This window comes from Euwallacea fornicatus, chromosome 23 (assembly GCF_040115645.1).
Source record: "Euwallacea fornicatus isolate EFF26 chromosome 23, ASM4011564v1, whole genome shotgun sequence".
In the NCBI taxonomy this organism is placed as follows: Eukaryota; Metazoa; Arthropoda; class Insecta; order Coleoptera; family Curculionidae; genus Euwallacea; species Euwallacea fornicatus.
In genome coordinates this window covers 1627975-1651106 of record NC_089563.1, presented here as the reverse complement: position 1 = coordinate 1651106, position 23132 = coordinate 1627975, and the positions used below count along the sequence as shown (strand labels likewise).

Here is a 23132-nt window from a genome sequence, read left to right as displayed (position 1 = left end):
AGATAAAGCAACATAATACTGGATCGTACGATTTTGATGTGTGAGCAACAGTTTATCATTGTCAGTGTCAATAAAAATGTCCTTGATACATTCTTGACAAAGTGGAATTTTCTAAAGGTAACTTGCCGCAAAACCGGCAGTCGGAATTCAGAAAATTAAATCCTGAAATTTGAATCCTATAATAGAACACATTTCAGTTTTCTCAAATTTATCATAAAAAAACTTTCTGGTCCAGTAAGTGTAAGGGAGACAAATGTTCAGCGATTAAAAGCAGATCCTCCTTATTCACATGTTTTTGTTTAAAAAACTTTTTATATTTAAACAAAGTTTGGTAGAAAAATGTTCTATATTATTTAAAATTTTATTTATAAATTTCCTTATAATTTGTATTACGAAATAAGACATAGCGTTAAAAATTTCTTCACAATTTCAATGGAATTATCCTTTTCTAAACCTGTCGTAAACAAATCTGATACCAAAGAATTTTTTGATGTCTTAAAGGGGCCTGCATTGAGGCAAATGACACTTGGGGAGTCATTTAAGAAAGCAAAGACTCCAAGGTTTAAATTTCCAAAACCCTTCTTAGTTACTGATATAATTTATGAAGTTTATGACTCGTCAGATTCTGAAGCAGGAGATACCCTCCCAAATCACAATGCTAGTAAGTGTAGATAGTTTATTTATGAAGAATGGTATGACTATGGGGAGAGGCTGAAAATTTCTAGTTATCCCACTGTAGGGCCTTCCATTATTTAGTCAAAATGTTCTTTTAGTTGTTGCAAATACCAACATGCAATCAACAGCAACCACTTCTTCAAACCTTACCTCCCACTTGTTAAATTCACCACCAGAAGATGAAGCAATCTCTAACTCAGCCATTCATAGAAAAGACCCAGGTAAGAACCCACACCTTTCACCTTTTTCGAATTGTACACTTGTAAGCCAGGATCAATGTACTATTGCAGATAAAATAAAACCTTTTTTTGCCTTTATAATGTTTAAATTTCAATTTGCCTAGGTTTACCAAGGATCATATCTTCTTCCAGTTCTGAAAAAACTTTACTTTATGACTGCAGCAATATTTATGAAAGTACTACTTTGAATATCAACACTCAGTGCTCTCCTGAAAAAAATATTACAGTGACAACAAGCTATTTCAACACACCTGATGTTTTAATTATTAATGATCCCACTAATTTTGTGAATAATTGTGGAGAAAATTTTGCTTTAAACATGCTAAATAAGTAAGCTATCTCATTTACTTTTGAAATATATCTTTCTACCTGTTTGATATTAATAAATACAGGTCCTCGAAAAAGAATTGCTGTAAGAAGAAGTTGCATTTTAATGATTGTGCTGAAAGCTCAAAAATTCATCAAACTAAGAATCAAATGTTTTCCTTAAATACAACAGTCAAGGACAAACATAAATTTGATGATGCGGGGGCAAATTTAAAGTCAAAGCCAGAAAGAAAAAGGGGATATCCAAAGAAAAACAATAAAGTTAAAAGTTCAGCTTCATACAACTTTGATCAATTTCATAACACTAACACTGTAAGTGGTTATCGTATATAAGGTTTTAGTTTTTGGAAAGAACAAAAATATGTTATGTCTTTTTAGAAGAATGTGGAACATTCTGAGAATATTGAATTGCCAGCTTCTACTGCATTAAATTGCCTTGAAAAAGTGTCTCAGGTTGAGTCCCCAACATTAATGTCTTCCCCACAATTTTCCCCTTCTGGTTGGCTTAGTAAAAGTCCAAATAAAAGTGAGTATCAAGTTTGTTTTTGGTGGGTATAAAAATAAAATCTTTTGATATTGTCATTTACATGTATATTTCAATTACTCAATAATTTTACATAAAATTTTAGGTCAAAAGCGTAAACTTGAAACTAACAGCAAGAATACTAGAGAAAATGAGAAGAAAAATACACAGCAGGAATGGTCAAAATATCTTCCTTTGATACAGTCCAAAATTTCTAGAACCCCTCAGTTAACCAAAACTCCACAATCATCTAACACTCAAGTTTCAAAACATATTACTAACAACATTCCAAATATCTCTAGAAAAACCTCTAAAAAAAAAGAATTATACAAAACTACAAATGACTCCAACTTATCCGTCAAATTAACTTCGGTCTCTACTTCAAAATCATCACTTAAAACATCACCAAAATCAATTACTACTAAAATTCCAATAGATACAACAAAACCTTCCTATTCAAAAATGCTTGAAATGTCTCCTTCACCAAATACTTGCACAACACCAAAAAAAAGACTGTCTTTGAACTCTAAAAGCCCACGAATTTATAACCGAGATTCTCCTAAGAAAACCCCGATTAAAGACCAGGAACTGAAAGGGTTAAAACCTAAAAATGGCAAGCAGCTTCAACTAAAGCAATTGGAAAAATTGGTGGAGTTGTATAAAGTTGTTGCTTCCAGCAGACATTTGCAGTTAGACAAGTTTTATATTATTTTGTTTTACAATGAAAATGCTAACCCCTTTTAGATCTCTACTAAATTCTGATCAAAGAGACATTCTTAAACGCTTTATTTCCATGGAGGACCACCAGAAATATGTTGTAATGAAATTGTTTATATGGAAAAAATCGTGGTATAATATTTCAAAGTTTTGCGTGAAAGCCCAGATTTCCTTACACGAGGATAAAGAAAAGTATGAGATAATGGAGTACTTAAGGGACGAAGGTTTCGTACATTGTGGTAAGATCGATAGGTTTTTTTTGTGTGTTTTTTCATCAAAATTAAATAGATTATAAATCTTCTGGAGACATCATTGGTTTATTAAAAGAACTGGCGCGCCAACAAATACTAGAAATAATAAACGAGCTTCGCATAACTCCAAATAGCGGCACCAAAGATCAACTGATAATGAGCATTTTTAATGCCACAAGAAGACAAACTACTTTAACAAAAAAAACACTGAAAGATATGGTTTTTACTGAGATTGAGAAGAAACTGGGGTTTGCCGTGATGATCAAAGAAGAAGTTTGGGAGGCCTTGTACAATGCTTACACATTGGCCACTTTCACAAATAAAGATTTTGAGGACATTCAAACATATTTCAGGCAAACGGTGCATTTAAGAGTGGTATTTCCCGAGGCGCCAGTGGAGGACTATCCAGTATTTTCCAGCAGAGATATGTTTTTAGCATATGCCAATGCTTTGCAGCTAAGGAGAGAGTTGGATGACATCTTGGGAAATAAGGCAAAAGTTAACAAAGTAGTGGGTAAGTTTAGATAGCTTTGTTCTTATTTTAATCCATTGTTAATTGTTTTACTATAAAGAATCATTTGCATAAAATTATGTAAACCGATTGCACAGTATAAATAAATAAAATCGTAAAGCATAACTAAATATGATATTGTGAGTGGAATATTCTCGAAAATACTTGTCCTAGAAGACGATATGAATGACTGAATTTATGCAATGGATAGCAAATTTGAACAATTCATAAATGGATAACAGATCATCGTCATGTGTTATGTAAGCAAAACGTATTAGCGTTCTATCATAAATTGAGATTGTTGTGGCAGGCTATTCAGGGTGTTCTAGTAAAAAAAAGGAGAAAGGGGTGTTTGAAATCTTTATTGACTGGAATAAAACAATGATTTATGACTCCAGTCCTTTTCAAAGATTTTTCCTAAGGATTGTGCTCATGGATTGCAACTTTTTTTGTAATAAGGGATTTACACTGTTGCTAAAGAGGCCTACGAGCGGCTGGTTAATACTGAAACGGAGGATACATCAAATCATGAAAACGCTCCCCATCTCAAACGTTTTGCTGCCCAACATGTCTACTGTTCTATATTGTCTATGTGTTGTGAGTGCATATTTACCAAAACTAACGGAAAGCCAAATGAAGTGAGAATATGGTTGGAATTCCTGATAAAACGCTTTCCGCATTCTCAAAAATTGGCAAAATGGTACCATCAACTTATATGGCTTCATATGAAGCATCTAGACAATATCGACTATACAATGGTGGGATTAGTTATTAAAGTAATACTTAAAATAAAGAGATATTTGTTTCCGATAGGGAGCGAAACTGTTAATCGAAGCAATGAAAACGAAAAGGCTTACCGAAAGAGGAGCATATGAACTGGCTCTTTTAGCGGAACCGTTGAAAAGTTGTAAGAAGCATAAAATCGACCAAATATATTATGATAAGGTGACTCAGATGGTACCCACGACGATTAACTCGATGAACTTTCCTCAAGTACAAATCGACTCAAGGTGTATTCGGTCAGGGGTATCCGGAAGGAAGAGAGTTTACATCACAAGGAACGATGAGGAAATGATAGCCAAATCTGTTGAGACGGTTGCGCTAGACCATTATGCCGAGTAAGACACATTATGTTGCAATATGTATTTTATTATTTTACTTGGTATTTGTTTCGTTAGAAATGGTTACCCTCAAGGAGAACATTGTGAAGGATCACTGGTCCGAAGTCTCCTTATATTATATTTTTGGGACATTATTTACAATCCCACAAAGCATATACCTGGCACTTTTATAAGCAAACTTCAGTCTGCACCTTTAGACATGTTTTCCTCATATTTTTACCAAAATAGAAAGGATTGCATTGATGAAAGACTGAAAGAGATTGGTTAGTCCAAATCATCTTTTTATTACCTATGTATTTCATAGTTTTATACTGTTTTTTAAAGAATCTACATGGTCAGATGAAAATCTAGTGCATTTTGCTGCTGACAATTGGCAAAAACATTCCCATGAGTTGAGCGCATTGGGTATGGTCATGAATACCCTCAAAGAAATCGATATCATACAGATTCTAGTGAATGTAATAGAGAGGAAAGTTCTAGCTAAAATATTCAAAAAGTATTTATGTGTAGCTTTGATTAAATTCGTCACCAATTGTTTTGTATGCAGATTAATCGGCAATCTCAGGGAAAACAGTAGTGGAATGCCAGATTTATTAGTATGGAACGTTGATAATAAAACACACAAATTTGTGGAAGTCAAAGGAGAAGGAGACAGACTGGCACCGAATCAAATTTTATGGCTTGATTATCTTCAAAATGTTGGGGCTTCAATTGAAGTATGTTTTGTCCATTCCATAGGTTCAAAGAGGAAACAAATTAATATTAAAACTAAACAGAAAACACCAATATCACATTCTGAAGATAGGGATAGTAGTTCTTGACTTGGTCAAGGGTCATTGTCATGATTTTATTTCTATTTAGTTTTACGACTATCTAACTATCTCTGGTTTGATAGGATTTATTTTATCTAACTTTATCTTATTTTAGTTGTATAGTAAAGAGTGATCATTAATGAAGAACCCAAGTAGATGTTAAAATATTAGAGACATGTTTTGGATAAGTTTATGTGTTCAATTATTATCATTCAGATGTTTGTTGGTAAATAGGAAAAGGACTAATCAAATTACTAATTTTACTATTTGTTATCTACCACAAGGTATTTTTTCATGATCACCTTTTACTTGTTTCAAAAATGTGCTAAAAACGTGCGTAAGTGGAAATTTTGCATTTCGTAATGTGTAGGTTATATTGGAAAGTGGAAGTTTATGGTATAAACAGAGTTTAAAATAGTTTTCTTATTCGTTGAAATGGGTCCATGCATGTTTCCTTTATACATGGTACTTTATGGTAAGATACTTTAGGAAGAGATTACATGGCTTCTTGAAAGGCAATATATATTAGAAAATATTTCGTTATCGAAATAGAGAATATTAAATTTTGAGAGTGACTCACAATCTTTCTACAGAATAATAGTCTGTTTAGGGCACATAACGTTCGAAAAAAAAAATGCGGGCCTGACTCAAAAACAATTATCACCGTGAAAATTTTCAACTTCAACTGAAATGTTACATTGTATTGATCGTTGAGAATATCATTTTCCTCAAATTTGAACTGAATTTTTTAGAAACTTTAGGAGCAGTAAAAAAAGATCGTGGCCCGTATCTCGATAATTAGCCATTTCTGGGCCTATGTTTGTATGCTTTTTAATTGTAAATCACTTCTTCAAAAATTTTCCTTGTGCCATAAAACACCCTGTATAACAGATCTTTGTACCACATTTCAGCAAAATTGTTACGTCATTTATGAAAGTTTTACAACAGCAATGTGTTCTTAAAAGGTGCCTTTATAAGCCGTGGATCTAAATCCATGATGTATTAGTTTTTTATGTGTCATATGAATTGCCAAAACATTATTTTCAGGATAAGCGGTCACTGCCGGTTGTGACTTTGATCATGTCTATTGTCTTTTAATAAATTTTATTAACGAATCACCATGTTAGTCTCAGTTGTCAGACAGATTTAGAAAGTGTTGTCGCATAAGATTCAGTCATAACCGCAGATCTGTTACGTAAATATTATATATTATAATTGCGTTTCTTGTTTAAATAGATAAAAAAAATGAATATATTTTTAACGTCTTTATTTTTAAGTCTTTAATTATAATCCTTTATTTCCAAGAAATCCAACAGAACTCATTTTTAATCCACAAAAAACAAAATATTCTCCATATAATTTTTAAACTATAACATTACTACAAATTAAAATAAAAGTCCAACGATAAGAAGACCATTTGAATTTATTATATGAAAGAAACAATTATAAGTTATTTTTGAACGTCATCAAAACATACAACATTCTTCTAATATTAATTGTAAGTCATGTATCTAGGCGTAGCCGAAAACTTGGCATATGACTTAATCACTTTATTCACAGCTTCCAAAAAGTCTTTCTCAGTTGCTACCTTCCTCCTTGCTCGAATGGCAAACATACCAGCCTCGGTACAAACTGAGCGAATTTCAGCTCCAGTAGAGTTTGGACATAACCTGACAATTCTCAAAACATTAATTTAATTATGTAGGTTAATATTACTGGATTTACCTAGCCAGTAATTCGAATCGTATGTCTCTTTCCACACTCATAGATCTGGCGTGAATCTTAAAAATATGAGATCTTCCTTCAAGGTCCGGTAACCCAAACTCGACTTTCCGGTCTAAACGCCCAGGTCTCATTAAAGCAGGATCTAAAGTGTCAGGCCTATTGGTAGCCATTAGAACTTTTATGTTTCCTCTCGGGTCAAACCCATCTAGCTGATTGATGAGTTCCAACATGGTTCGTTGCACCTAAATCTCGAAGTTAAAAACGAATCTTTTAATATAAATGTTTATTTGAATTTACTTCGTTATCTCCTCCGGCACCGTCATCAAATCTTGCTCCACCAATGGCATCGATTTCATCAAAGAAAATCAAGCAGGCTTTCTTGGAACGGGCCATTTCGAACAGTTCTCTTACCATTCTAGCCCCTGAATTACCAGTCAAATACTTGAACATTTAGAAAAAATAAATAAGATTACCTTCTCCGACATACTTCTGGACTAATTCGGATCCGATGACTCTGATGAAGCAAGCGTCGGTTCTATTCGCGACAGCGCGAGCACAAAGGGTTTTTCCAGTACCCGGAGGCCCGAATAAGAGAACTCCCTTCGGCGGTTCAATGCCAAGTTTGACGAATTTTTCTGGCTGCATTTAAGAAAAAAATGATAAATTAATATGAAAATGTTTGAATGGAACTGTTGCATACATGTAAAAGAGGAGTTTCGACGACTTCCCTAAGCTTTTCGATTTGTTCTTTACATCCACCTACATCACTGTAAGTGACATCAGGTTTTTCTTCTACCTACAAAAAGAATTTATGCAACTCTTATAAGAAACAGTGGAAAGAATAAGTTTATGCTATTTTTAATTCTTTTACTAATTTACAAAGTAGAAATAATTGTATGATTTTCAATGTAGTTCCTAAACTTGTGGTTAAGGGGAACAAGAGAGTTGTTTTAGTCAACTCTTTTACACTAATCTTTACCTGCATCATTGTAACTGTAGGGTCAATTTTTGGTGGCAAAGGAATATGGATCTGATACTTGTTACGGTCTACCCTGAAAACAACAATTCCAGTAAACCCTCAATTCATTAAATCTTAGAAGAACTCTCACCCAACTCTCATGCCTTCCTCTATGTCTGTAGGAGCCACCGAATCAGCCAAATCCACTACAAACTTTGCAAACTGCTTAACATTTATAATATACTTGGGGTCATCAGTATCGGCATTAATAATTTTTGTGCATCTGGCCACTTGGAGTGGTTGTTCATTTTGCAGGGTCTAGAAAGAAAAGTTACTTAGGTCATCATATTGTAAAATTTAGGGAGAAAATAATGAATTAATAAATTATTATTTCATTTTGTTTCATACCTGTTTATCAGCAGCTAAATCCCACAGTGCTGGTGGAGCTAAACCTGTGTCTGACTCCTTGATTCCAGTAAGTTCATTTACTCTCTTAATGATAGTCTGAATGTCTTCTTCAACAGTTTTAATGCTTTTCGTATATTGGCCTTGTCCCTAATTAAATGAGGTATTGAAAAGTTACTAGGAACATTGGACATATTAATATTCTAGTACTTACATAGGTTTTAAGGAGGGCAATATCACCTTCATCGAGGGCTGTGGGTAAGTAATATAAGGACGTTAATATGAGATAAAAGCATATTTTGTGTTTTAAATGTAAAATTATGATGATAGGTAGTATACTAAGTACATACATTTTATTTCTTTTTCTTCTTGTTCAGGTTCACTATTCTTCACTTTCCTCATATCATCTCCAAGGTGGTCAGGCATGGTTAGACACTATTTAGTATTTCTACGAATTGAAAATAAGGAATAAAGTGTATTTAAAGGTATTTTTCTTGACCTTTTGTGAAATTTTTAGAAGATTACAAGCAAAATTTTTCTGTTTTGATTGTTTTGACAAATAACATTCCCAATGTTAGGCATTTGACATTTGTGCGCAATGCTTCATGTTATCTTACTTGATTACACATAAATCACTTAATAATAAGAGATAGAAATAGAATAGATAGTGCTACACACCTAGTAGTGCGATATTCGTGCTTTATTAATGATTATTGTACAATTATTTTAATCATTATTATTTGATACACGAAAAGAAAATATCATCAATTTAATTATCTGTATGGTAATGTCCATAATTAAAATATGTAAAGAATTTATATGGCGATGTCTACTGAGAGAAACTAGAAAAAATTAAACGAATCCCGCGAAAATATACTGCTTCTGCACTCCATGATTATCTTATCGTCTTTAGTCTCTATTAAAACACATTATTAAAACATTTACAATCGCTTTTTATTCGATTACTTAAAACGATCGTATACAGTTAATTTCTTGATCATTTTCACGTATCAGCGGAAAAATATTCTAAAAAAGAAGTGCATGATCATAAACCCAATACATTTAAGCGAAAGCGATGTATTGGTGAAGTGTAGCTCATACATTCGAAAGAACCAATAGTTCTTCTGGGAGCTTTTTCAAATAACTGTTGATTCAAAAGTCTCTAGAAAGGATAAAGATTTGTTCAAAAAATAACATTGGTGAAATGTCTGGGTCACAGAAGAACAAAACAAGTCAGTATTTGGAGGAAGATGGTAAGCATAAATAAAAAAATAGGCATTCTACAAGCTTGTAAGTAATCGATGGTATATTGTATATGATCAGATATAAAGACAAAGAACCTTTGTTCGAAAGATAATTACAAGATATTCCTACGTTCAAAGATCAACTGCAGTTAAAATTCTTAAGTACTTTGAATATTTCGGAAATATTAATATAATAATATAAGGCATCCACTTCTGAATTTGAAATGCCGCTGATCTGGATTAGAAAATGTGAAAATCCAAGATGGCACCCATAAAAAACTTGATGATGGTTTTGGAAAATCGAAACGTCGAGTTTTACACAGGACATCGCGATGTTGTAGAAAAAGAAAAGTTACAATGGTGAAGTGCCAACTATTTTAAATTATACCGCCAAATGAGCAGAAGAAAAAATATAATCGATGTTGCAAAATTTCAGTATTGATAGATTCTTTGAAAGTCCTTGGAATTTTTAAAATTTGAATGAAACTGATCTCATACCTTTTATGGTTATCGAGATCTCCTTAGTTGAACTCCTCAAACGGATACTCTGTATGCGACGTGGTGTTTACAATGCACCTTATAATCATTAATTGAAAATGCTTATCAACGATGGATATCGGGCGAAAAATCTAAAAATATTCTTGCTTATATTCAATAATTAATACATAGTTAAAGGAAATGAGAAAGTTTTCATCGCGTCTATTATAATAGATTTGAATTGTTATAAATATGAAACAGTTAAAAGTGGTATTTATCGCAATAATATTATAAACATTTTTCATGGTTGAGAAATGTTAATATATTATCAAAATATAGACAAAATAATGAATTTACTACTACTCGATCGCATCTCGATTGCTTGTTTTCCCACCCTTTCCTTTCCTTTTTCGTTTCCGAGAGATATCCCAGTTCATAAATGGGATTCCCCGACATTAGATCATTTAGTAGCGGTGATAGTAGGAACCTCATTCCACAGTGCTTCAGTCCTAGAAGGTTCTGTCGATTTGCCCATCATTATTTTCTTGCTAAGTTTAATGCTACAATTGGTACTAAAATTTATAAACTGCTAAATCTCCAATATATTCAAAGTTACCAAAAATCTGACTAATTTAGTAGGTTAAAATCTAGCTCAAATTTTGTAAAAGTATTTATTTCTTTTTTATGCTATGGAAAAGAACGTGTGACGAAATATTAAAAAACAAGCAAATTTTGCTAGGCATGAAATTTTCATAAAATTTTATATTATAGATAGAAAATAAAAAGCTTTTTTTGCAAAACGCAGTTTTAGTTAAGGAAAAGCAAGGTGGTTGTACTGAAGGCAATCATGGGTGCCTCCAATTCCTAACACTCATGAGGCAAATATACGTAATAGTACGTTTTGTAATTTTATCATAGCTAAAAATTGATTTATTGATAATTTCATGTAAAGCTTGTGGTCTAAAAAATAAGCTGTGGCTGAACTAGGCCGCCATACAACCCTTTTGCGGTAGTCTCATTTGATCAATATTGCACAAATACGGAATAAATGTGACAGTTTTATTTTAGTTTGATTTTATAACCATTTTCTATTTGCTCTTAATATGTAATATTAAGATATGCTTCGTTAACATAAGTCTAACTAATCATTTATAAGAACATTTTCGAATTTTCCTGAAGCTTTAAATAGCTGCAGCTAGATAATTATATTTTTCTGTCTTAATTTTTTGCATTGCGATTTACCTTATTTTTATACTTCGAATATTTAATGTTAGAATTTTAGATTGAGATATGAGAGATAAAATAATGAAAGTAAGTGCCTCTCCACATATTTACGTATTTACCGATAGTTTTGTATGCTCATGATATTCTCCAAAGTTTAGGTAATAATATTAAATCTGTAATTTATTGTTAAAGTTCTTCTCGGTTGTTTGAACGATTTCAAGCAAAACCTAGAAAGCGACCTAATTTTAGGTGCTTTATCTTCCAGAAAAGAAATTCTGTACTTGCCCCTCTTTGATGTTTACCAGAATTCTAAAAGTAATATTTATTTTTAAGACTTTTGTAGTATTCGAAAACTAGAATCATTCTGTTTTAATATGTAATCGTACGAAAAATAAGCTGCCGACCACGACATCTTCTATAATTTGCAAATCTAAAATTTTTTAGGTCCGCTTTTCCATTTTAACATTCTTTAATTCAACATTTTCTAGTTATCAATCGCCTTTTTTTCTCGGCAAATAATTTTAGATTCGACACAAGATATGGATTGCTCACCAAGTATGATGAAAACTCAATTCTAGAGCGTTTTCCAAATCAACAGCAAGATTCATCACAATTATCTGGAAGTACAAACGAAGAACATTCTCAAAGGGTTTTTTGTTTTTTTGTTGAAGAGAAAAATATGTAAATTATTACACTTTCAGTTGCTTATCTAAATGTATTTCTAATAATACTAAACAGAGGAGTGCAGATGCAGTAAGTAAGCTGCATAATTTTAATTTTATCAATAGCGAGAGCACACCATCTTGCTCAAAAACTTCTTGTCAAGAGTCCTCTAGAAATTGCAGTAAAAAAGTAGCAAGTAACAATCGAAAGCGCTCTTTATATGCTTCCTCAAGCACTTCATCGAGTCTAGAACTTCAGGGAAAAACCTCAAATTCGCTTAATATGACCCATTCAGTTTCTTTGAGTACTTCGAAAAGATCGTCAAGTGCGATCGCCAGTTTATCAGGAAATGAGAAAGGAAGTGAAAACTATAGTAATTACAGCAATTTATCAGGCCTTTCTGAAAAAAACTATGCAATGAAGAAGAGAAAAATTGAGAAGGTGCAGAACTTGCAAAACAAAATATTGCTTGAATTTGAAAAGTTGATTAACATAGTGTTGGACAACATTCATCTAAAGTAAGTATCAAAATAACGAAATATCGTTCTCTACCTTTAATTTTGCAGATACATGCTTGATGCTGAAAAACTCAGAAAAGTGCATAATTTTCAAAAAATTAGTCCCGATCAGAAATACTTGCTGCTGAGGTTTTATTCACTATCAAATCGTTGGTACAACATATACAAATTTTGCTCAAAAGTGCATTTCGATGCAGATGACAAAAAAATATTCGACATTTTTAAAAAATTTCACAACGAAGGTTTAGTAGAGTTCGTAGATTACCAAAATGATAAATGTGACTTGAGGAACCTACTCGAGCCTCTTTCTACTGACCAACTCAAAAAGATATCGACTGAACTTTTTTTTAATGAAAAACCAAATAAAAGAACCATTAAATCCAATCTTAAGACACAAATTGCGGAGAAGTACAGCAGTACAAACGATTTAAAGGTCTTCGCTATGCAGGCAATAGAAAAAGTGTTGGGACGTGCTGCTAGACTTAGCCAATCATTGTATGACACTTTCAATTATATTTATATTCTATCTACATTCACAAATCCGAAGCTTTCCGATATTAGTAACTATTTTAAACATGTAATTAATGAGAATGGAGTATTTCTCGAGGTGCAAATCCAAACTTATCCAGTCTTTAGTACGAGAGACGATTTTACAAAATACGTTGCTGCCGTGCAAATGCAGAAGCAATTAGATTGCGAAAGAAATATCATAGGTTAGTTACAATTTCATTTTTTTAAGTAGATAATTACTTTCCGCAATACTTAGTATTCCTTAATATTATGTACACATGGAAGGGGGTAATTATTTAGCTTATTTCATGACTAAAAGTTCATATAAACAAAAGTTTTCAAACGCTTCGTTACCTGCAGAGCGTTCAAATTAAAGAAATATTTCAGTTTTTCCTTCATAACTCTCGCAGTTTTTGAAATATTTAGCTAGAATTTCAAATATAGCTTACGCATCATTGAGCATGTGAAATGGCTTTGATAATCTACAGGGTGATATTGTTTCAGGGGTCATGCTTCCTTTTTTCCCTTGAACTTCTTCGGAGCACCGTTGGTAGATTCTAAAGAATAAAATAACTTTTTTATTTTGTTTAACAACTTTTTGGTCTTTTGTAGTTTTGTCGTATCTGCGTCGATTATCGGCAAAAGAAAATAAAAAAGCTTTTCTATGATTCGTTGCATGAAATTGAAACTTATTATGGGTAAGCAATTAGTTATCATAGTTATTTTTCTATTTTTAAGAATTTTGAGAGTTTTTTTTTAACTAACTGTTCAAAATTAAAACTGGAATGCCTCTATATAATAATAATAATACCGTTAACAAAGAAACGACATTACAGCAACTGTTGAAGGTGACTTCCTCCAGTCCTTGCACATGCGGCCGCCCTTCTTCTCATTGATGCCCGTATTCTTTCGAATACCCCCGGAATGATTCTTATAATTTGAAATGCATCTACTATTCGATTTCGTAACTCATTATCAGTAATAACTTTTTTTAAATTTGAATACCCTATAGGTAGGTAATGAGGCGTTTGCGGACCTATGTTTATATAAACTTTTAGTTGTGAAATAAGCCAAATAATTGCTTCCTTCCATATGTACATGATACTTAGGAACACGTATGTCGTATAGAAATAAACATACTTGCGGATAAAGCATACCAAAAGCTATTGGCAGACCAACGACAAGGTGCTGAAAATATTTTTCCGCACATTCAACAATTTGCCTCCAACCAGGTTTATTGCTCTATATTGTCAAAATGCTGCGAATTACTTTTTAAAAACAATAACTGCGAAAACGACAATTTGCGGATGTGGCTTAACTTTCTTTCGCAGAAATTTTCTAATAGCAGGCAGTTAGGAACATGGTTGTACCAGATCGTTAAAATTCTAGAAAAAAAAGAGAACATCGAAGAGGTAAGTTTCAGCTAACACCTTCTGGGCATCGAATATCTACATAGCTGTTTCGGTATTTTAGGTAGCAGATATTTTAATTAAAAACCTCTCTGAAAGAATAAATGTTGTTTTAAAGGAAAAGGATTTGTTTGAACTGGGTAAAATTGGTCGGCTAACGATTAAAAAGTTAAGAAAGTTGGGGATTGTTTCCAAGTGTGACAGGTATAGAGAATCTATCTAACCCATAGCTACGTTTGTCGTACATTTTCTATTTTAGTATTAACGCTTAAAATATATTTTAGGCTTATAGAATTAATTCCGAGAAATATCGATATATCACTGTTTAAGCGATGCTACATTAATTTGTCTAAAAGAAGGAATGAATCTGAAAGAAGGAATGAATCCAAAATTCAAGAGGCGACTTTACTTCATTATTCTAAGTAAGTATTGTTAACCCTCCGTTAGGCGCGTCAGCTGATGAGACGTCCTTAGTCGCTATGGGTCTGAGAGACCCGTGTTAATAAATATCTTATTTTTTGTAATTGTAATGCGTTTAAAATACAATCCAATGATCAACGATAACTTCCGTGTTTGTGACATACACAGTGCTTTAAAAAGCATAATTTACAACTATATTTAAACAAATTAAGAAAAATAAAAAACAGTTTTAACTAGTTAAAATTTATTTAGGTACTTTTTTTTAAATTATATTTTTTGTCCATCTTTGTAAACACTAACACAAATTTAACTAAAATAAGCGAACAAAACAAAGAACTCTCGACCAAAGGACTTCGTACAACTGTAACGCGGCTAGTAGAAATGGGTATGGCACCCCCAAGACGGCGCCGATCAACACATCTCAAGAATTTATAGCGCAATAAAACACTTACCAGGGTATAAAACTAATGTAAACTATTCTTAAAATATCTCTTTGAGATGTCACGAAGCGACAATAATGTGGCTCCAATAGTTTTCCAACAATTAGCAAATAAAAACACTATGGGTCTGTCAGACCCATAGCGACTAATGGAGGGTTAAGGAGAGCGCGAGAACGCTAGAAACGGCGGGGGATCAAATTTATAGCTAATTGAAAGTTAACAAACCTCCCGACAAGTTTAGGGTATATTATTATTTCCCCCTTCTCTCTTCAATCGTATTCTTTAGCCAAGGTTATCAAAGCGTGAAAAACATGGGGCATGTACTGAAAGCACTTCTAGTTCTTTATTTTTGGGACATCATTTACTATCCCAAAGTAGTCGTTCCTGCCACTTTCATTAGTCAGCTTCAGTTCGCTCCCATTGACATGTACATCTTTGATAGTCTCAATTGCTGCTCACGGTTCTATGGGGAGAGAAAGAAATTTATCGATCAACGAATTGAGGAAATCAGTGAGTTTAAATAAAGGTGATGGATGTTTTATTGTATAAATACATTACGCAGAAATCAACTGGTCTGAAGAACGTTTAGTGGAATTTGGTAAGAAAAATTACCAATTGCATTCGCAAAGATTTAGCGCCGCAGGAGTAATCATGAATATTATCGACAATGTTAACACAATCGAAGTCCTGGTTTCTGTCATTGGTAGAGAGATTCTGGCTAAGATTTTTGAAAGGTACGTTCTTTCCCAATTCTCATCACATCTTAATAACTTGATTTGTAGACTAATAACTGATTTAGATCAGTATGACGAAGGAATGCCAGAGTTTTTGTTTTGGAACACTGACGGGATATCTCCCAAATTCGTTGTCAACTCAACATCTGATTCCCTCACTGAGCTGCCAATTGCAACAAGCTTGTGGCTTGAATACCTGGCCCTGAACAAAGCTCAGGTTGAAGTTTGTGTCGTCCATGCAGCAGATATCAAAAATAAGATGAAAATACAATCTTCAAGTGCAACCAAACACAACAGTACCTAGGGGTTTTTCCAAATCTGCTTTGAATGAAAGTGAGAGGATAGTGAAAATGGGAGATACTAAGCAATTAATCATAAAAATTAGCTAAATATGACTATTGTTGCTTTTAGTTTGTATTCCTACTTTGGAAAGACCCTCCTGCTTTCAGGAACGCACCGTATGTTTTTGGGTAGTTGAAGTTGTTGAAATTATTCTAATGTTTCATTTCGTTAAATTAAGGTTAAAATTTATTCAAAAAGATATGATTGATAAATACGAAAAATTCCAAACCTTTTAAGGATTTCTTATGAATATGCACACATTATAATACAGATACACGGTATCTTTATATTAATAGGCCAATCCGCTAACTGTAGATTCCTCATGCGAAAACAATTAGACTTTCCTTATGATATTTTTCTCTTAACGCTTTATATTTATTACACGGGGTGTTGAAGCTATTTTAAAAAAATACTTTTGTTAATAACTTGGGTGTTTTTTAACATATGTTAATAAAATTTTGCAGTATAATTATTTTCGCATGAAGAGTGTCCGGTTAGCGGATTGGTTTACTAATATGAAACATCCTATATATTTTATTTTTCTAGCATTTCTTGTGATTTTTAAATAAGTTACAATAAGGTTTGATAGCGGGACGCAACGAAACAGGAATTGTATGTCGCCGCTTTCTTTTAAATGTATCTATGGTATAATTATAGAATTTAGTATCGTTCTTCATGCAATTTGTAAATTTGTAAAAATAATTTAAATGAAATAGAATAAATTCGAAGGGGAGTACTTCTAGACATTATAGATATATAAATTACTGCCCTTATTTTAGTCGTAGTATCACATCCTAAAGTTCTCCGCATACATTAAGGAGCACCCGGTAAATTTATTATTATAGAATTTATTATTATTTAAAATATATCTTCGTAGAAATGAAAATCGGAATATTTTAATTGCATATTAAAGCCCGGTTTGTACAAATTATATTTTGTTAAGTAAAACCAAAAAAACATTTTGATTTAGTGTTTTATCATGATATAAATTAGTAGTTTATAGACTATAAAATCAGTTGAGAATGATACTCTCAGTGACGCTACAGTGTTCTCACGTGACTCTACTTCTCATATCACTCGATTAGTTTTATTCCACTTAGTAAATTGAATAAAACAAAGAAAAAGATATAAATTTATTTCTGAAAAGTTATTTCCTTCGGGAACTTTAGATTGTTTATTTTTTGTCAATCTTTTGTCTGCTTCCTAGAATCCGCATGAATTATTAAATTATATATAAATTTTGAGTGGTGAATCACGATTTCTTTCATTATTTTACATACATGGAATTTGTTCCATAAATCAGTTCATTCTTCCTGCACAAAGCAAGGCGAAATAGTCCTATATTATGGCAGATCCAAGACTAAAAACTCTAAAAATTAAAACAAGTGTAGTGAAGAGGTTAGCCAAAGAAAAAACCGTGTATGAAAAAGAAGCTGAACAACAAAAAAATAGGTAAAATGACGTCTATTTCTCTATGTATTTCTTTTTTTCGTTAAGTTACGTTCACCATACACTATCGTACCCGAATTTCGAAATAAGATAGCATTCAATATCAAGGGTTGAGTTCTCTTTGGGCCCTGCCACAATAATAGTTTCAATTTCATTGTATCATTATACATATGTAATCTATTGTAGTGTCTGGATGAGTAGATTGCTGGGGTATTACTAACATAATTATATCAACAATTAATTCATGATAATTATTTTCACTTCATTGTCTTTTTCTATTTCCATGTAGGATTGAAAAATGTAAAGCTGAAGGTCGTGATGAGTATCACATTAGAAAACAGGAAGAAGTACTGCAAGAGTGTTTGATGATGGTTCCCGATTGTCAGAGGAGACTGTTTAAAGCTTATGAGGAATTGAAAGGTTGTTGATAAGCTACTGCTGCTGAGAATATAAGTAACAATTTCTTTAGGCATCTTAGAATCTGAGCAAGATTTAAAAGAAATTGAGGAGTATTTGACTGCTGAAAAGGTGTTGGAGGAGGCAAAGTTGCAGTTACCAACCACTGGGGATTTGCAGAAGTGCGAATAATCTTACTTGATTTATATCTTTTTAGTATCTACAATATTTTTCAATAAGGATTTAAAAAAGACAGTGACTAACCTAATTTGAAAGACTAATTGGCATTTATAAAAATTGCATTTTTTTCTAGGTTTTCTAATTTTAATTATTATTGATACCTTTAATCTTAGTTTAATTAATTTTTTGTGCGGTTTTGAAGTAAACGGGCAATACTATTTGCCATGAACTTTTTCGCTCATCACCAGCCAGTACCTACAACCAGCCGGCATGCCTCTGAAGTTGCCACTCAGATTTTCAGGCAGAATGTGGACAAGACCCATGTTTTAGGTAAGTTTATTTAAGTCCAGTTTTGTAAGTGTAATTTCTTTGAAATTATTCAAATGAAGGGTTTTACTATGGATCAATAAATGGCATATTCAGAAACCATTTATCATTTTAAATGTTACTCATGACATGTTATGAAAGGAAGTTTTTGCTTTATTCATTTTGGTGCTAACACACCAGTAATCCTGCTGTAAGTGGTTGCTAGTTTCATTGTTACATGTTTTATACATTTTTTCAAGTATATTTAGGGTTAGCATAAATTGGCTTTTAAAAATATTCTGCAACGTTTTGCGTTATAAATTGTAATATCAGCTTCACAGTTGCCACTACTAAAATTGAATTCTACCCATAATATACATTCTTTAATGGTGGAGTTTTGTTCATACCTTAGAGTATATTTTTGCTATATTCAGATAATATTTACAATAAATCCAATGATGAGTTATGGATTGAAACATGGCTTCAGCAAAACAACATCTACCGTCCTCTGCCCAATCTCAAGAAAATTAACGTCCCCCCCAACGCTATGACCATACACGAAGCTAAAACTCAGTTAAACAAATGTGTCTCCTTAATGGGAAGTCTGAATAAGGTTACGCAATTTAGTATATATAATGATACATTGTTATACAAAAAAATTACTTTTGCAGATTCAACAAGACTTACAACGAAACGTGGCTACAATGTCCTCCACAGAATGGAAGCAAAAAACTGTTGATATTGGAATGATAAAAGACGAATTTACCAGAATAATGTGTAAATTTGACAACGCCGAGGTGCTGAAGCATTTGAAAGTGTGTATTAAAAATCGTAAAAAAAAGCGCATAAATGATCGTAAGAGGCGTGATAGGAAGATTCTTGAAAAGCAGGAAGATATGGAGAAGAGAAAAAAGTTGCACAAGGAAATTGATCACTGGTTAAACAGCAAAAAGGAAGAGGTGGAAAAAGTGAAGATGGAAGAAGCTATGCAAAAAGATGCAGACATGGTTTTATCGGAGGTCACTAAGAAAAAATATGATGCAAGGAAACAACTTTCCCTTATAAGCGCTCTTATAAAGCTCAGATTAGTCAGAGAAAACGTGGCCAATCACCGCGGTGAAAAAACGTCTCCAGAAGATAAAAGAGCATTCAATATCACCACTGAAAAGCTGGTTAAAATGTGGGAAAACAGCCTTCAGGTATATTTGAAAGAGGAGCAAGGACTTAAATTAATGTTAGGTAAGAATTTTGGCCAATTTCCCAAGCATTTTAGCGTATTCTATTTAATTTAGAAAAAACCCAAACTGAGGATTCGAAACAAGCTAGATTGAACAAGGAGCGTCGATTGGTAGAAGAATGGAAGACAGTTCTTTTTGGACAGGTCCACGTAGTTCCGACAAACAACTCAACTTACTGGGCCTTAACTGCAGCGGAACGCGAATTGGAGACATTCATAGCGATACGGAAAAGTTGGGACACTTTTTTGGTGTCTCCTAATAACGAAAATGGATCTAAAATTCCCATTGGATGGATTTTGCCGGATGTTAATAGCAGCGAAGCTTGGACTCGGTATTTGGATAATAGTAATGCTTTATTAGGATAAGATTTTTTGTAATAATAAATAATAATAATAAATTTAAAGTTTTTCACTGCAATGAGAATTTATGTTCTCGTGTTAATTTATGAATTTCAACGAGACAATGTCAAATTCCAGCACCTAGAGAGCTAATGGCGGTTTGCTTAAGTGTATGATAAATTTCCTTCATTAATTGTTACTGAAATTGAACATTGAAAATGGACGTAATACTCCCTGATATGAAAATACGCTAAAATAACATTTGCCAGTAGCCCAGACTTGCGTTTTGCAACTTAGCTGGAAATCGAAGGTTTTATCAGCCATCCAGTTCAATACTCTCCAAGTCGAGTTTTATAACTCTCCCAACAACTACGCAGACCGTTTTCCAGAAAATCGATTTTCCATATTCAACCTACATTCGGTTCTATCCCGTTTACGCAGTGACATATTCTTTTTCTGTGATTGTATACTAAATCCAGCTTTGATTGTGTAACAAAAATCTACTATTAATTTTTTAATCTAATCAGATACATAAAACAGTAAAATGTTACTGAATATTCCTGCAAAGCCTACATAAAGCAATAAAACGATGTCGTATTTTAAACCGGCAAAATAAACCTACGGTAAATCGTAATATAAACAGCTAAGAATCCGAAAACAAAGTGGTAAATCATGCCAGAGACGTATAACGACCAAAACCAGTTAATTTTGTCCTTACTGTGCATTACCGCTTTGGTTGTGTCCGCAGTGTATTATGCCAAAAGTGGCAGTTCCAATGGGTATTTGGATGATCCAGATGTCAATACCACGCATCAGATTAAAGAGGATGTAAGCAAAAATGGTTCGAAAATTTTATCTACAGTAAGTACTTAATGATAATTGAGATTGAGAAAAATTTTAAAATAAAATGACTTTACAGCCTAAATTAGGGCTTAAGCCACAACCTTCATGTCCTCCTTTAAATAAACCATTAGAGTTGGCAGTGATTTGTTCAGAATACTTTTCTGCCAGAATGAGTTGCACACCTGATGACATTTTGAACCCCATAAAGCACAAAATTCCGAAATATTATTATAGAAAGAAGGCAGCGAAGAATAATTCCAACGACACTCAAAGTAAGTACATTTATTATTGTGTCAGGAAAATCCATAAATTATAAATGTGCATAAAATTATACTGAGTTCCATTTCCAGACCCAAATATTTTTATAGAATTTTTCTTTACACTAGAGCTTTATAAAACAACAATACTGCTTTTTAAAGATAGAGTCTATCAAATCACACAGATGGTTTTAAAAAGCAGTATTTGGGCTTTTCGATTCACTCTGAGAATGTTGGGTAATGACTATTTGCCTCTATAGATACAATCGTCAATTATGTCATTGCTATCGTGCTCTTAACCTCACTGGGCGCAGCCCTCTTAGAGCTCTACCGAGCCAAGATGTGCCCATCTTCGGGGAACGAGAAGAAGGGTAACAAAAACCCCACGAACCGAAAATGCTCCTTAGCAGATCTGACGGTGCTGAAGCACCATAGAAGGGAGTTGATGAGACGCGAGAGCATTCTGGAGCAGCCCTTTGAGGGGGAGTCGAACGAGCAGTTCCATCAGGGTAGGCGGAACTCTACCCGCCCACAACTGCGACTCGACTAAGGTAGTTAGGGACGCGGTTGATGGGTGCTTCTGATGATGTTTTCTGTACGTGTGTTGTGAACGCTTCTACTCCTCTTAAAAAACTAAAATTTCTTTTTTATATTTTCCCTTTATAACGCTTCACTTCAAAATTGTTTTGGCGATGCAGGTGTGAAACCTTCACCACTTCATCGTAGATGTTCGTTTCCAGCATCGCTTCCATCTTCAAGTGACTCGGCTTTAGTTGGAGGATTTGGAGGACGCAGGAATTCTAGAAAGCTCTCCACTGCCGGGGATTTTGGCAGAAGATTGTCGATAGTTAATGAGGTGGATCGGAAATTGTCAATCGTCGGTGATGACGCGGTTTGGAGGAGGGGAAGTGTTATTGGAGAGGATTCCTCTCCAGAGAGGAGGCATTATACCAGGCTCGTGCACAGGCATTGAATAGCTAAATTAATGTTTTTTTTTTGTCAAATAGAGGTAGGGTTTTTGCCAAAATTTTATGAGTACAAATATATATTATGTTTATACATATATACTTTAAGATAATAGTGCTTTAAGCATTGATTATGAGTCGAAAATAAGTTTATCTATCATGCTAAAATATGCATAGATATAAAGTTTATTTTTCTAAGTATATATTTTTGGAAATATTTGCAATATATAGCTGTTTTAAAACCGTCTAAATGGATAATTTTCATGTTTGTGCACATAAGCTTTTAAGAATAAGTTCTTGTACTTGTGCTTAAATAAGTACTATTAAGATTGTTGAAAATAATGTTATACCCATTTAATTTAATCGATTTTTGAGTAGCCTCAAGATCGTTACTTAGTAGAAAAATTGCTACCTTCTGCAACTTCCCTCCTCTGAAGCTAGTAAATTTGAATAATGGTTTTGTATGGTAGTTTTTTTATTGTCTAATGAGTTTTCTATTAGCATACTAAATAATACCATATTCCAGATTTGGAAAACACAATAAAGTTGCTTTAGATATCATTGTTCATAAAGTTGAATTAAAATCGTGTTAGACTTATCGACTTGATAATATGTATTACACGAGCACTGACATATAGTTTGTAAGAACGAATAACATATGCTTATGCGTTATCATGTTATACTTTTTAAATGATTTCTCGTTAATAAACTTTTCTAAAATGATTACTACATATTTGTTTACAACATTCATATGTATTATGTGTTAAAAGTGCATAAAAATGTAGTCATTTTTCATTCATCTTCTGAGTACCTATTGATAAGCTTTAAGTAATTAAAAGGAGAATTTATATTACTTCAGTCAGTAAAAACAAATTTTGAAATTTCATGGTTTTTGTCATCATTTTAAATAATAGA

At 33.0% G+C, this 23132-nt stretch overlaps 6 protein-coding genes across 8 annotated transcripts; 5 read left to right on the top strand and 1 right to left on the bottom strand.

Annotated features, from left to right (window-relative positions):
* Window positions 1–21: 21 nt before the first annotated feature.
* On the top strand, window positions 22–6445 carry LOC136346505 (fanconi-associated nuclease 1-like). Its single transcript, XM_066295700.1, has 14 exons — window positions 22–117; window positions 502–661; window positions 774–896; window positions 1019–1244; window positions 1307–1553; window positions 1620–1767; window positions 1871–2453; window positions 2509–2720; window positions 2770–3246; window positions 3703–4001; window positions 4057–4361; window positions 4422–4627; window positions 4689–4860; window positions 4912–6445. The coding sequence occupies exons 1-14, from the start codon at window positions 37–39 to the stop codon at window positions 5183–5185; spliced, it is 3513 nt and encodes a 1170-aa protein (XP_066151797.1). The 5' UTR covers window positions 22–36; the 3' UTR covers window positions 5186–6445.
* A 135-nt stretch (window positions 6446–6580) lies between these two features.
* Rpt1 (26S proteasome regulatory subunit Rpt1) lies at window positions 6581–8823 on the bottom strand. Its single transcript, XM_066295704.1, has 10 exons — window positions 8615–8823; window positions 8479–8516; window positions 8268–8414; window positions 8011–8177; window positions 7881–7953; window positions 7602–7697; window positions 7375–7540; window positions 7199–7323; window positions 6902–7143; window positions 6581–6846 (listed from the first exon to the last, which is right to left on the bottom strand). The coding sequence occupies exons 1-10, from the start codon at window positions 8688–8690 to the stop codon at window positions 6669–6671; spliced, it is 1308 nt and encodes a 435-aa protein (XP_066151801.1). The 5' UTR covers window positions 8691–8823; the 3' UTR covers window positions 6581–6668.
* Window positions 8824–8858: 35 nt separating this feature from the next.
* Window positions 8859–17131, top strand: LOC136346504 (fanconi-associated nuclease 1-like). The gene is made up of 10 exons (XM_066295699.1): window positions 8859–9517; window positions 11735–11858; window positions 11911–12390; window positions 12439–13103; window positions 14029–14312; window positions 14374–14513; window positions 14594–14731; window positions 15456–15679; window positions 15732–15903; window positions 15952–17131. Exons 3-10 carry the CDS (start codon window positions 12155–12157, stop codon window positions 16205–16207), a joined length of 2115 nt encoding a protein of 704 aa, XP_066151796.1. The 5' UTR covers window positions 8859–9517; window positions 11735–11858; window positions 11911–12154; the 3' UTR covers window positions 16208–17131.
* A 292-nt stretch (window positions 17132–17423) lies between these two features.
* Window positions 17424–18488, top strand: Tbca (Tubulin binding cofactor A). Of its 2 annotated transcripts, XR_010733295.1 has the most exons (4): window positions 17424–17697; window positions 17984–18114; window positions 18164–18345; window positions 18404–18488. XR_010733295.1 is itself a non-coding variant. In XM_066295549.1 (3 exons), exons 1-3 carry the CDS (start codon window positions 17591–17593, stop codon window positions 18280–18282), a joined length of 357 nt encoding a protein of 118 aa, XP_066151646.1. In that variant the 5' UTR covers window positions 17425–17590; the 3' UTR covers window positions 18283–18488. The 2 variants fall into 2 exon arrangements, 1 of the variants encoding a protein (XP_066151646.1); XM_066295549.1 differs by having other exon boundaries at window positions 17425–17697; window positions 18164–18488.
* On the top strand, window positions 18461–20231 carry LOC136346419 (programmed cell death protein 7). Its single transcript, XM_066295548.1, has 4 exons — window positions 18461–18600; window positions 19011–19189; window positions 19248–19815; window positions 19869–20231. The coding sequence occupies exons 1-4, from the start codon at window positions 18495–18497 to the stop codon at window positions 20177–20179; spliced, it is 1164 nt and encodes a 387-aa protein (XP_066151645.1). The 5' UTR covers window positions 18461–18494; the 3' UTR covers window positions 20180–20231.
* Window positions 20232–20516: 285 nt separating this feature from the next.
* On the top strand, window positions 20517–22940 carry LOC136346566 (uncharacterized). Of its 2 annotated transcripts, none has more exons than XM_066295820.1 (4): window positions 20517–21013; window positions 21072–21267; window positions 21513–21761; window positions 21993–22940. In XM_066295820.1, exons 1-4 carry the CDS (start codon window positions 20825–20827, stop codon window positions 22223–22225), a joined length of 867 nt encoding a protein of 288 aa, XP_066151917.1. In that variant the 5' UTR covers window positions 20517–20824; the 3' UTR covers window positions 22226–22940. The 2 variants fall into 2 exon arrangements, with proteins under 2 accessions (XP_066151917.1, XP_066151916.1); XM_066295819.1 differs by having other exon boundaries at window positions 20518–21013; window positions 21951–22940.
* Window positions 22941–23132: the final 192 nt, after the last annotated feature.